The sequence below is a fragment of the Podarcis melisellensis genome, assembly GCF_964234715.1.
Source record: "Podarcis melisellensis genome assembly, chromosome: 3".
Taxonomy (NCBI): domain Eukaryota; kingdom Metazoa; phylum Chordata; class Lepidosauria; order Squamata; family Lacertidae; genus Podarcis; species Podarcis melisellensis.
Genome location: NC_138530.1, coordinates 14065858 through 14080248, shown reverse-complemented (window position 1 = coordinate 14080248; position 14391 = coordinate 14065858). Strand labels below are relative to the sequence as shown.

The following is a 14391-nucleotide window of genomic DNA, read 5'->3' as shown; positions in this document are numbered from 1 at the left end:
TCACCAGCGGAAGGGTCACGGCACTCCACTGCTGCTGCTTAAAGAAAAGCAGGGCTGAGGATCTTCCCCTCTCTTTCACAGGATCATGGAATTGTAGAGTTGGAAGAGACACCAAGGGTCATCTAGTCCGACCCCCTGCAATGCAGGAATCTCAGCTAAAGCATCCTTGACAGATGGCCATCTGACCTCAGCTTAAAAACCTTTCAAGGAACAGCTAGGATAAGTTGCTTAGATCCTGCTTCTTTAGACAACGGGGAAAGCAGACAACCAGACGCTATTTTGCATAATTTTAAAGGCAGACTGGGGAAGGGACTCAATCATGCTGACATAATATTTAATTACAGATAGGTAAACGTGTTGGTCTGCCATAGTCAAAACAAAAAAAATTCCTTCCAGTAGCACCTTAAAGACCAACTAAGTCAGTTCTTGGTATGAGCTTTCGAAGAAGTGTGCATGCACACGAAAGCTCATACCAAGAACTGACTTAGTTGGTCTTTAAGGTGCTACTGGAAGGAATAATATTTAATATTCAATCATTCCAATCAACAGATTTTCACAAGCAGCATTGGGATGATAGAGATTGTTGCACATAAGAATCACCACAAAATTTTCCGGTAAAGATATGGGCATTATTATTTTTCAAAGGCAGGGATGGCTAGCCCAGTGTTTTTCCAGTTGTTGTTGGACTACAGCTCACATAGCCTCTGACTATGGGCTATGCTGGCAAGGACTGATGGGAGCTGCAATCCAGAAACATTGGGGGGGGGGGGAATCACAGGCTCCCCATCCATTTAAAAGGTTTGAGAAACCAAACCCTACTAAGAACTTCCATAACATCACCGCAGGGTAGATAGTGGGTGGGATTTGCTGCCCCAAATGCAATGGCCTCATGAAGAACTCTCAACAGATATAATAACTGATGTGAGAGTTTGTAATGGGTGCAAATAATTTGTGACCCACCAATGCTGCAACCTAGTTTTCCCCTTCCTCCATTTTGCCAACCCTGGCATTCAGCAAAAACAGGAGAGATTCATTAATCTTCTCCGGGGGTAGGTGACACTCTACTTGGTGAGCCACAAGAAGCTGAAGCCTACCCTAAAGTTGTTGCTGCATCTAATATCCATGGTATAAAAATCGACTCCTATTTAGCCAACTGGCTGGAAGCAATGCTTTAGATTAACAGTCAAGTCATGACACTGCGGTGAGATGGATGTTACAGCTGTGCTGCTTTCCTACAGGTTAAGACACATCCTTCAGGGTTCAGGTACCATAAAGTCTCCTTAAATATCTCTCGCTGACTGCATGAGGGCAGAGAAGGCGGCAGGATTTATGAGCGGCACACTTTGGAGTGGATTGCAGGTAGCACGCCAGCTTCTCCCAATCAAATCTGCATTGTAATTTCTAGAAATCAATTAGATGCAAGAAGCAATTACCTATTTTTAAGCACAGAATAATTTGTTTCTCCTGCAACAGGAGAATACAACGCATATCAACAATGAGCTTGCTGGCCCAATTGCTTAACAACTGTAGGAGCCAGATCACTAAAAGGGGAAGTGGACTATTTATCATGTTGCCTGTCATAAGAACTAGTAAACAAAGGTTTAGGAGTTTAGGCCACAAGGGGCTTATTCTCAAGGGCATCATTCTTTTTGACATTAAGATAAGTAGCATCTCATAACCAGGGATGGGACCACAAGTCCCATCAGCCCCAGTATGCATGGCCAAAGGCTAAGGGTTCTACAACATCTGGAGGACCAGATCCATCCAACTCAGTACTGTCTTCAAGATCTCGGGCTGAGAACTTTCCCATCACAAGCTACCAGATTTTAACTCTTTCCTTCCTTGTACCTGCATTGTTCCAACGCCATTTCACTTACCCACCTCGCAGACAAGATCCTTTTCAAATCCCGTTGCTGCACCCTACATTTGAGTGGTTAAGTGGTTATGTTTGCTAATCTGCTTCAGAACATGAACCTGCCTAGCTCAATAGATTTTTGGATGTGTTACAAACGAAATGCTATTTTCCTGGGCACTTCTTCTATAGATCAGAATTCGGAATGCCATGCTGCATCTGTGTAGAACCTACCCAGGATTAAATATGCCTAGAAGTGCTACTTTATGTAAGGGCTGCAATCAGGGCTGGCATCAATGATTGGCACAAAGGGGTCACACAGCAGCAGGCAGCCCTCTGACAACAGTGCCCTGGAAATTCTTCTCTCTTTAACCTTTGCAGCAATCAATGATAGTTTCCTACTGGCCCGTGGAGGGCAGTCCACCTGCCTCTTTCCCTAGGATCAGCTGCCTGGAAATCTACTTAGAGAGCATCTGAGTGGTGACTCCGCAATAGGGTTTCTGCCAGATCCATTTGCATGTTCATGTTCAGTTCTGATGATATTTGTCTCTACAGTGTGTGTGTGCATTTCTGTTTCTGAAGTTTAACGCTTGCTTGTTTCCATGATGTTCACTGAGTTTTGGGGCTCTCCCTATGGTTGGGGCCATGGAGAATAGCAGATGTTTGGGGTGGAGGGATCTGCCTTCCTCTGCCAGCCAGTCTGTAGGGTGGGGTGGCCCTGTCCCTGTATGAGATGGAATATAAAGAATCCTGCCTGACTCGGCTGGAGGGAAGTGCTATCCCCAAAATGACAGACTATCCAGAACAGGACAGAACTACTCTCCATGGGACATTGGGGAAACTACTTGTTCATCTGCCTCTCACTCTGCTCCAGACAACGAAGAGGGAGAAGGAAGGTGACAAGGAAGAAAAGCAAGGTATCACTGCTCAATTTCTCCTTGACAGAACACTGATGAGAAACTGATGATAGCGATAAGTGGTGGCTGTGCTGGACCTGGGGGGTTAACCCAAGCAGAGCGGTCCAGGTCCGGTCCTGAATCCAAGGATTCCGCAAGGAGTCAGTCCTACAGGGCAGGATACAAGCCAGGAAACCAGGCTAGGTCAGGCAGGTTCTAGCAAACACCAATGTTGCTCCCGCAACCTGGGGCGGGGTCCAATAGCCTTTTATCTTTGTCGGGGTAGCGGGCCGGCCCTGATCCCCCAGCAACTCACCTCCCTGTCTTGCCTGAAGGCGAGCACTCCTCCTGCGAGTACTCAGGTCTCTCCTCCTCTCAGACCTCAGTCTCTGCAGCTCGGGAGATGTTGGTGGGTTACTAGACCCAGAGGCCGCTTCAGACTCTCCTGACCCAACTGGTAGTGGGGCAGCTGTAAGTGATGGCCCAGCTGAAGGCAACGAGTAATCCCCGCATCTGGAGCCAGGGCAGGCTCAGGCCCCTGACTCGGCCCAGCTGGTGCTTGTTGTAGGGGAACCTGTGCAGACTGGGGCTCTTCAAAATCAGGCCCCAGATCTGGTTCAGATGCCGCCTGAGGCAAAGCATCCGGTATGGACTGAGACTCTTGAGTCCAAGTCCCAGGCCATCACAGTGGCTGGTGTCCCTTGTGACTGTTTGATGAAAGGCAGGGAGCCCAAGCAGTAGGTGCAAGTCGGAGCCATTGACAGCCAGCACCAACTAAGTCTATGTTTGTCCCCATTCTCCTCTTTTTTGCTCAGTTCTACAGGAACAACATTGAGTCTAAGGAGAGGGAAGCTGACAAGCAACACTACTCCCCTGGACCCATGAGGTCGGTAGGCCAAATGGGTCGACTTCCACTGCTTGGGATGGTGAGAAGGACCCTTCCAAAATCTGGATCCTGCAGTGGCTGCAATCCCATTTACTTGGAAGAAAGTCCCATTCACATCAATAGGGCACATTTCTACATAAAAAATATGGATAAGGTTTTGATGGAGGCCTGCAAGCCTAGGCACACTGACTGGAAGCCACAATCCACACTGAGCTCAATGGGCAATAAGCATGAATGTTTGTGTTTTTCCAGGCTCAGACTATCAATATTTAACCATGCCCAGGCTGCCAGGTGTACGTGTCATGAAGATGCTTCTTGTTCTCTCCAAGAGACAATGTTAAGTGAGCAAGCCAGTGAGAACTCCTTGAGACAAATGGAACTGGTGACGGGGCGGAGGAGGCACTAAAATAGAAAGGCCAGCTGACACTTTTAGCACCTCTTTAGCAACAAGGGGTGCTTTGAGTGAAGAATTAAAGAAGAGAGCTTTTAGCACTCCAGTCACACAGTGTCATATCAGTCCCTCTGATGCGCAAGCAGTTTGCTTCTGAATGTGTTCTGACAACATGCGAGGCGATTGCTGGGAGGACAGAGGAACCAAAGAAAATGGAGGGGGGGGTCTAAAAGGATAGTCATATTTTTAAAAAAACCATGGGGGAGGAGAGAGAACAGGAAGGCTCTGGTGGAATTTAAATCGCCATAAATCCTTGGTACTTAAAAAGCACACCTTTTTATTGTGATAGCTTAAATTTTAGACATTGCTTCCAGAAGATGACACCCCACAACACACATTTCAAGCTCTTGATATAACGCCTATAAGCATTAAGTAACAACCATGCACTGGGGAATTACTTGCTTAACTTGCCTTTTTAAAAAAGGTCCTATGCTCTGTAGATGTGATCAACGAGGTATCATGCACCTGAGCCATATATTAACTTGTCATTATTCCACAACGAAATAAGAGAAGGGAATAAATTGCAAAAAAAAAATATTCCCAAGGTACTGAGGGCTTCACATAGATTTTCCCGACATTAATAAAGGGAAACTATCCACTGCAAAAAAGATTTCCTCAGTTTGCCCTTCGTCTACCTTTATCTACTCTGTTAACTTTGCAATTTCAGGCAATTCCCGGTATTCAAGGCCCAATCTTAACATGCTTTTATTACTGAGATGCGTGCCTCACTCAGTTCAGTGGTGCTCACTACTGGGGCTGTACAAGACTTCAGATTCAGACAACTGTCGGGATATTGACAGAATTGTGGAGCTATGCTATGATTTGGTGCCTGTGTCCACCAGGAAAGTTGCAATGCTGTTGGGTGTTTTTTGCATGCAATGGGGGCGGCTTCACATATTGAGCAGGTCTGATTTGCTGGGGGCACTGCATGCAGCAGCTGCCAACCAGAAGCACTGCACTGTTTCCACATGGAAACCATATGGCAAGAAGCATTCAATGGCAGCAATAAGCAGTTAAACTCCAAAAAGAGTGTAGGTGATATGCTGGAGCCAGGAAGCACGCCATCAGGCTAGGGCAAGTACGGAATGCATGAGCTCATGAAGCCCAAATAATTTATGCCAAGTCCTGAAAGCCTGCTGTGATTATTTGTCACAGTTTGCGTTATTATAATTATGATTAATTTGATGTGGAATAGCAGGAAGGGGAAAGTTGGCAGAGGGTCTGGCGAGTTCTGCTATTCCTACAAAACACTTTTTAGACAATGCTGCAGCTTTTTCATTTGCATCTTCTCAAGCTTAATAGTCTTTAATTTGGACCATTATACACTGTGTGGCATTGTCTAGCTCCGCAGCCCCACCCCCAGAGCACACTTTGAATTCTGCTGTGTTTCGCTTCTTGGCAAGCATACTATGAAAGTGGGTTTTTGGAAAACACTCAAAGTATTTTTCTTTGCAAATGGGGCTTGGCATGATTAATGGAGCAAGGAGAGGTTCTGCGGAGGTCAGCTGCACTCAGTGTTTGCACCTGCAGCTCCCCTGAGGTCTTGGGAGGAAGGTTTTAGAAGATATGGACGTGGATGGCATGTTTTTTGTCTTCCAGAATCCCGCATGCGTAATATGCCAAGGCCACTCAATGAAAATACACATTCTCCTTTGCTACTTATCCTTAGCATTACACGTAACTTGCAGTGTGTCTTTTACACTCTGCACCACTTAATTTTCAGTGGCGTGAATTTCTCCCTTTTAAAATGAATTCTATCTGCAAGGGTAATCTAAATCGCCCCCCTTCAATGCATGAATCACAGCTAAAGAATCAGTGGCCAGTGGCCACCCAAGCCCTGTTTAAATACATCCAGTGAAGGACAGTCCCCCACATGTGATACCAGTTCTACTCCAGTTGCCTGTGCATGTGTACCTCTGAACCTGTATCTTACACATATACTCACGGAAACACCATTTGGAGCAATAAACAATTCTGCTGTTGGGAATCTGATGCCCAAGCAGCAAGGGTCTTACTACAATGGGCCTGATTACCATATAGGGAGGAATCCTATATACAGAGGTACCTTGGGTTACGTACACTTCAGGTTACATACGCTTCAGGTTTCAGACTCTGCTAATCCAGAAATAGTACCTCGGGTTAAGAACTTTGCTTCAGGATGAGAACAGAAATCATGCTCTGGCGGCGCAGTGGCAGCAGGAGGCCCCATTAACTAAAGTGGTGCTTCAGGTTAAGAACAGTTTCAGGTTAAGAACGGACCTCTGGGATGAATTAAGTACTTAACCCAAGGTACCACGGTAGAAGATTCCAGCGGAAACCAAGCTGGCGTAACGTATAGCTGGCATAAAGTTATGCCAAACCCAAGCCTTGCTTCTTAACAGATTGCGCTGCTGGTGATGGAACAGGGGTTAAATCACATATTAAGACAGACCTACCTAATGTGCAGTTTCTGAAACAATAGACAAACCAAAGTAGTGCCATCCTTCGAAATTTGCACTTCTCTAAATTATGCAATGTAGTTCTCCAGCCAAGTAATGTATAGAGGAAAGTATATACTAGGTTAAAGAGGTCACAAATGTGCATTATATTAGTGAAAATAGTGTACAAAAGTGTGTTGCATTAATGAAAATGCACATTTGCAGAAATGTGCATATTAGAATAAATTCAAACTAGAATTATGAATGTCTGTGATATTTGTTTTAAGATTGCAGACTGACTGAAATGAGCTTTTTTATGTTTCTGAATTCCATGCAATACCTGGCTGGATTGCAAAATCCACAGAAGAGTGAGTTTCAAAAGATGCACATGTTTCAGTTCATGTACAGTTTTCAGAAAGTGCACATTAAGTTGGTTCGCCTTTAAAATTGAACTGAACTGAATTTCTCTCCCTTCCTCAGCTGTGAATATGGTCAAAGTCACTGCTCATTCTTGTCAGCCGTATGCACTCCATCTGAATAGGACCGAGTTGAAAAACAGAGCTCCTTATCTGCTAATGATAGCTTTCATTTGAGGGGAGTAAGTGCGCTTCTTCATATCTTCTGACAGTAAACTTTCATTTCCTTATTTTGGAGAGAATGCCACTCAATGTGACATTGAAGATGACAATTATTTCCCCATCAGATGACACGGTGGGGGTGAGGGGAGAAAGTGAGGAAGATGAATTCAGCTGTACACATATTCTCTTTTTACTCTCTTCTTTGCAAGGGGAACACTGCAAGCTAAGTAGCTAAATAGCTCTGTTGAATAATACTGTTGTGACAGACAGGGCTAGGAAAGAACTGGGAGGGCGGGGGGGGGGAATCACTTGCTGAGCAAGAAGCATTCTAGATAAATAGTACCTTTATGTTCAGGTGCAGGTTATCTCTAATTACCAGCAGCTGGGAGAAAGGTGGTGCCCTTTATGCCATGCTCGTAAGCTTCTCAGAAGCTTCTGGTTAAGTGCTACTGATGCTGTAGGAAGCAAAATCCTAGACTAGATGGAGCCATTGTCTGATCTAGCAAGGCTCTGTTCATGTTCTTATGTAGAACCAAAGAAAGCACCCTATAATTTCTCATACACACACATGCAGGTGATGGAGAATCATTCTGCTTGGAACTGATCTTATTGGCAGCTCCCAGAATAAATGCACGGATCCAAACTTACTTAGGCTTCTGATTCTGTTGAAACAGTGTTTATGGAATAATAATAATAATAATAATAATAATAATAATAATAATAATAATAATAATAATTTTTATTTATACCCCGCCCTCCCCAGCCAAGGCCGGGCTCAGGACGGCTAATAATAAAAACAAGTTGAATGAATACAACTTAAAAACAAGATTAAAATACAACATTAAAATATTGAAACATTAAAATATTAAAATGCAGCCTCATCACAGGAGGAAAAAGAAAGAGCGGGAGGGAATCAAATTGGCTCCAAGCCAAAGGCCAGGTGGAACAACTCTTTCTTACAGGCCCTGCAGAAAGAAATCAGATCCCGCAGAGCCCAGGTCTCATGAAACAGAGCATTCCACCAGGACGGAGCCAGAGTTGAAAAGGCCCTGGGCTCTGGTTGAAACTAATCTAACTTCCTTAGGGCCCGGGACCACTAGGGTGTTGCTATTTACGGACCTTGAGGCTCTCCGTGGGGCATACCGGGAGAGGCGGTCCCGTAGGTACGAGGGTCCTAGGCCCTGAAGGGCTTTAAAGGTCAAAACCAGCACCTTAAATCTGACCCTGTACTCCACCAGGAGCCAGTGCAGCTGGAAAAGCACTGGGTGAATATGCTCCCATGGCAGAGACCCCGTGAGGAGCCTCGCTGCTGCATTCTGCACCTGCTGGAGTTTCTGGGACAGCTTCAAGGACAGCCCCGCACAGAGCGAATTACAGTAGTCAAGCCTGGAGGTGACCGTCGCATGGATCATGGTGGCCAGGTCGGGGAAGGAAAGTTAAGGGACAATCTTACTTGGCTACGAGTGATTGCCAAAAAAGAAGCTTCTGATTCACCTACTTCCAAATTTTGTGATGCATTAGGGAAAAAACTATGTTTAGAACTGCATACATTGACCAACAAACTATGGATTTGTTGTTTATATCTGGAGGTTTTGTGCTATGTGTTGGAATAGTGGGTGATAGGCCGGGGGGATGGGATTCTCTACCCTTTTTCTAAAGCTTTAAGCAAACAAAATCCTATAAGTTGTAATTTTTAAAGTTTTCAAATTCGGCATAAAGCCTTCAATCCTTTCTCACGGGGAGCTAATTTACTTCCCATCAGCTGGGTGTCCAGTTGTTTGGAAAGGTCAATTTCCCAAACCTGGAAATAGAGATGTCTGAAGAAGAAACCCTATTAATTGATTCAGAATGAATGGCTTTGGGTCAGCTTTAATGTGTACCAGCACTGAGTCTCTCTCCTCACCCTGATCCCAAGAAATTACATCAAGGCAGATGGCCAGTCCACCCTTCATTCTAACTGCAGTTGTGGCAAGTCTCTTTGCACCTTCAGGAAAATTGGTGAATTATTGTTAGGTGAATAGGAATTATTGTTCTGAAATCAGAAGGCTGGTCACACAGCGAAGGTTTACTACAAGACACCACCCTTTTCATTCAAAGCATGTCTGCATCACAGTTTCCTAGAAATCCAGTAAAGGCACAGGGAGGGTCCATTCAGAAAGAAAAATGGACACTTCCTTCTGCTTTGTTTGCTAACAAACTATGTAGCTATTACTGAGGCTGATCATATTTAGTGATGTGGACTTCAGTGCATTTTTAAAATACTTAGTTAATGCAGAATTCTGATTGGTTTCAAAGACATTTTCAAAATCTCTGGCTGCTGGAGCCCACTGCAGCGACATGTAGTCTTATACTGAAAGATCCATACCATACTGGACCCTCCCATCAAAGACCTAATCAGTAATGTGTACTTATACTTTTATCTGAAAAAGGCTCCTTCTCTGGCAAACATGGGGCATAAAAACCAACTCATAATCTTGTTTTGGTTTGAGGATAAGCATGACTACCTAATTTCTTCTTGTAACTTTCTCAAGAGAACAGTCACCTTCCAAGCTCAGATTTAGGATTGCCTTATGAGCCTTAACAGATGAATTTCTTCTGTTTTGATCATTGTTGCTATTTGATTGCTATTAAGCCATAAAGGTAAAGGACCCCTGGATGGTTAAGTCCAGTCAAAGACGACAAAGGAGTGAGGCGCTCATCTTGCTTCCAGACCGAGGGAGCCAGCGTTTGTCCACAGACAGCTTTCCAGACCATGTGGCCAGCAAGACTAAACCGCTTCTGGCACAATGAGACACCATGATGAGCACCAGAGCACACAGAAATGTCATTTACCTTTCCGTCACAGCGGTACCTATTCATCTACTTGCACTGGTATGCTTTTGAACTGCTAGGTTGGCAGGAGCTGGGACAGAGCAGTGAGAGCTCACCCTGTCACGGTAATTTGAACCGCCTACCTTCTGATCATCAAGCCCAAGAGGCTCAGTGGTTTAGACCACAGTGCCACCTGCATTCCATTATTAAGCTATAGAAAAGGAGAGGTCTCATAGATAATGGTGTGCTCTTCACAGAATGATTTTCTGCCCTTTGATGATTTGCATCACAACCCTAATCACAGCTATTCAGAAATTAGCCTACAGAATTCAGTGGGGCTTACTCCCAGGTAAATAAAGTTGCAATTGCAGCCTTGGAATTGTACTCATTAACTGCTTTCTCATTCAGGCAACCTCTAGTAAAACAACAATAAATAACTCAAAAAAATTTAAGTAATGAGTATGAGACTTTCTTATCCTCTAAGAAGAACATAAAAAACCCCAGAATAATAAACTGCAAAAATATTCTTAGTTTGGGGCTTATTATACAGCTTCAGGTTCTTCCATGTCTTGTAAGGCGGTATTAACTATCTAGAGAAAGTTTGATTTTGCATTGCTAGGAGTTATCTGAGACCCAAGGGATTGGTATATTGTTTGTAAAGGGAAAACAGATTACTCTTAGACCTACTTATTGCCCAAACACAGCTTGAATTTCCTTGTTGTGGAGAATGTATTTGAACAATGGAGCCAATTGAAAGAAGAAGTAACTTTGTTAGAAGGGGATCTCAACATTGTATGGACCTCAAATTAGAAAGGAGCAATAACTCTCTAAGAAACAAATGCTGTGCCTGCAACCAATTCTCCGTAAATAAGACATGATAGATATTTGGCATATCTGCAATGTTGACTGAAGAAACTACTTGCCTCACCCAACTTGTCACAACACATTGTTTCACAAATATTTTCTTTTAACTTCACCCAATTGATCCCAGACAATCGTTGATTCTAGCATTCAATCAATAACCGATTCTGACCATTTACTAGTGGCAGGCACTATGCAGGTTTATGGACAACCAATCTCCAGGAGTTTGGGAATAAACCCTATGCTTTGGGGGAGGGGGGGAATAGTGGTAAATGGAGAAACAAAGGTATATCATTCATATGGTAGCCAAAGAATTCAATAACCCTTTGAAACTAGAACGCATTCGTACATTGGTAAGAAACATAAGGTGATGACGTAAATGAATCATACTACAAATTCAGAAACTGTAATTCTAAGTGGTTGACTTGTTCAAAATACCAACTAGCCAGGCAGCAACACAACATCAGTAACAACACATGAGACCAACATATCAATACAACATCAAGGACATCCATAAGGACTTTATCTAATTCTATGCACAATTATATTTTGGCACCTGCCAATTTTTTTGTTTGCCAGAACCTTACACTGGAAGGCCAGAGCCTTGTCCCTGACAGCATGCAGAACTTTCAGAGCAAGGATATGAAATTGGCAGCCGTCTTCTTCCCTATCTCCAAGTTTAGGAGATGGCAGGGGATTATCTTTGCTGCACTTAGCTTTGAATGCACTGTCTCAATTGCAGCATCTTCCTGAACATGGAGCTGGGAAGCGGACCTAACTACTGCTTTCACTTCCTTTGTGGTCCACTCTGATTTGCATGTATGAGTGGGGTGGGGATTTGGTGGGCAGGAGCAACAACTTGTGCACTGGGCAATGGCTATGCAGTGGCGCATGGACTGGAACTGGGAATGGACAGGATGGGAAGGGAGGAGGAGGAGGAAGAGGAGGAGACTATAGCCCCAAAACAGTGTGTCTAGGTTCTCCTAAATGGGACCTTCAGGCGGATTGCAAATGTGAGGTTCATTTTCAGACTACTGTATATGCCACAGACTGACTCATAGAAACAGACATTCATACTTACCTGGATAGGATCTGGATTCAGTCTTTGCAAAAAAAGCAGCAATTTCTAAATCAAGAAATAACAGAAAACGAAATCAAACAAATAATTACTAAGCTAAAAATAATAATTAATCATACAGCCCAAAGCCTAGAAGACTTTTTTGAAGCCAAGTTCTACATCCAATGTAAGGCCTTTTGGCTATTAACTAAGATTACTTTTCAACAGTATACATAACCCTGTGATATGCGTGTTCAAATTACACACAGTGTGTTGTATCCAATAAAGTTGTTCTGTTTGCACAAGGATTTCTGCTTGCACACTGGAACTTATTCTCCCTTTCCTCTCCCCATACTCCATGTTCTCCCCAATCTTCTCCAGAGGGTTGGGGGAACTCACAAAGCAGATTTGGCATGTTGTGGTGGTGGAGAGGGGGGAAACATTGATTTTCTTGCACGAATAAGGCAGCTTTGTCAGATACAACTCACAGTAATAAGTTTCAGCCCAATCCTAACAACCATGTTTACACAGAAGTAAGTCAGATTGAATTCAGTGCAGCTTACTTCTAAATAAGTGGCATTAGGACTGCAGCCAAACAAATAAAAGACTCCATTTCTCTGGGATTGCATTGATTCTTTATTAAAACACATTTCTAAGATTTCCAGTGCAGCTTTTACCAATTGTCTAGGTTCGCTGATATTCTCTGAAATTAGGATGCACCAGATTGTATTTGTACCACATAGAAAGCTTACAGATTTGGTTTTCAGGCTTTCACATGTGATTAATGATAGTAATGTAACCAAATCCCCTGTGATCATTCTGTCATTAGATGCTCAAAAGGCCTTTGTAAAATTGGGATTAATTAATTATCCCACTCCAAAAAATGGATATAGGACCAACGTTTCTGCCAGCAATTACTCAAATGCACCAACCATCAATGACTACTATACATACAGCTTTAAATTGTGCATCCTACTAAACAAGGGCTGCCTGATTTCCTATCTTTTATTTGCATTCATTGCCAGGCCTTTGCATGACCAATCCAAGTTAGCTTCTTTGCAAATACTGTGGAAACAGATCCCAGTCAAAGAATTCAACATGTTAAAAGACATATGGAGCAGTTCAACTGGGAGGAATAATACTGTACATACTGGGTGGTATTCAGTGCCAGCCTTACTCAGAGTAGACCCATGGGTTAATTAATTTCAGTGAGTCTACTCAGCGTAGGACTTTGTTGAATACAACCTGTTGTGCCTAACTGTATACTGTACAATATTTGCAATAAGAATATATGCCTGTTGCAAGTGAAAATGATTGCACTTCCCAAATGCAGCTTTCTTTCCCAGACGTTCTCAATTGCAACACCATTATCACTGGGGTGGGGTGGGGAGCTAGTGTCAAAAACAGATTAAAAAAAATACAATGCACAGTGACGTCAAGAGAGGAGAAATGGGAATATCAAACTCAAACATAAAATGATAAGGAGCCCTACCAGATGAGAACAAAGCCCTAGCCTGCCTAGCATCTTGTTTCCCATAGTGGCCAATCACATGCCTCTAGGCAAAAAAGCTCTTCCATCTGTTTTAGGACTACAATTCCCATCATCCCTAGCTAACAGGACCAGTGGTCAGGGATGATGGGAATTGTAGTCCCAAAACAGCTGGAGGGCCGGGTTTGGGGATGCCTTCTCTAGGAAGTCAACAAGCAGGGAATAACAGAAACAGCCCTCTTCTGTTGTTGCTCCCCAGGAACTAGTATTCAGAAGCATGTTGTCTCTGATCCTGGAGGTCGCAAATGGTCAACAGTACTAGTAGGCATTGATGACCTCCTCAAATACTTAAGATGCCCTTCCCTTCAAAACAGCTTCTTCACTCTCGCTTGCTGCAGAATCACAATACAAAATCTGGACATAAACACTTTTTCAGTACGGAAGATATTTGAGCATTTTAATTAGCTTCCCCACTTTTGCTACTAGTTTTTATTTTTAGTGTCCTCTTTTCTATGAAGTACAGGAAAAAACCCATTTAAATAATGGGGTGCCCAAGCTTAAATAAAATTAGAGATTTCTTCCTTTATTTATTAAGAGGCCTGACATTTTCTGTTGAACCTATGCAACTGCCTGCCATAAAAATAAATTGGTTGCAAACCTGTCTCATCAAACATTTGAATACAAATGCCAGTTACACAACAGCAGGGTACTTGTTCTCCCACAAAATTGATGGGGGCGGGGGAAGTACAGCAACAATATTGCACACTTTATATATCTATAAAGGCCTGGTTTCCAATACCTATAACACTGTAATTACTATATTCTGTGGAACCATCAGTGATTTGCAAGGAAAGTGGCATTCAGCGATTAACTATTTGCAGTGGCGTAGCGTGGGGGGTGCAGGGGGGGGCCGGCCGCACCAGGCGCAACATCTTGGGGTAAGGGTTAGGGGGCACAAATCCACGGGTTAGGGGGCGCAAATCCATGGGTTAGGGGGCGCAAATCCACGGGTTAGGGGGCGCAAATCCACGGGTTAGGGGGCGCAAATTACTTGCCTTGCCCCGGGTGCTGACAACCCACGCTACACCACTGA

General features: G+C 43.6%; 1 protein-coding gene across 29 annotated transcripts in view; it reads right to left on the bottom strand.

Annotated features, from left to right (window-relative positions):
- Window positions 1-14391, bottom strand: part of NRXN1 (neurexin 1) — a 981700-nt gene that overhangs the window by 738180 nt on the left and 229129 nt on the right. For 17 of the 29 annotated variants that reach the window (XM_081903670.1, XM_081903681.1, XM_081903676.1 and 14 more), the window contains one exon: window positions 11834-11878. The exons of the other annotated variants lie outside the window; for them this stretch is intronic. In XM_081903670.1, coding sequence (XP_081759796.1) covers window positions 11834-11878 — 45 coding nt within the window. The remainder of the gene's footprint in view (window positions 1-11833; window positions 11879-14391) is intronic. 29 annotated transcript variants of the gene reach the window in all.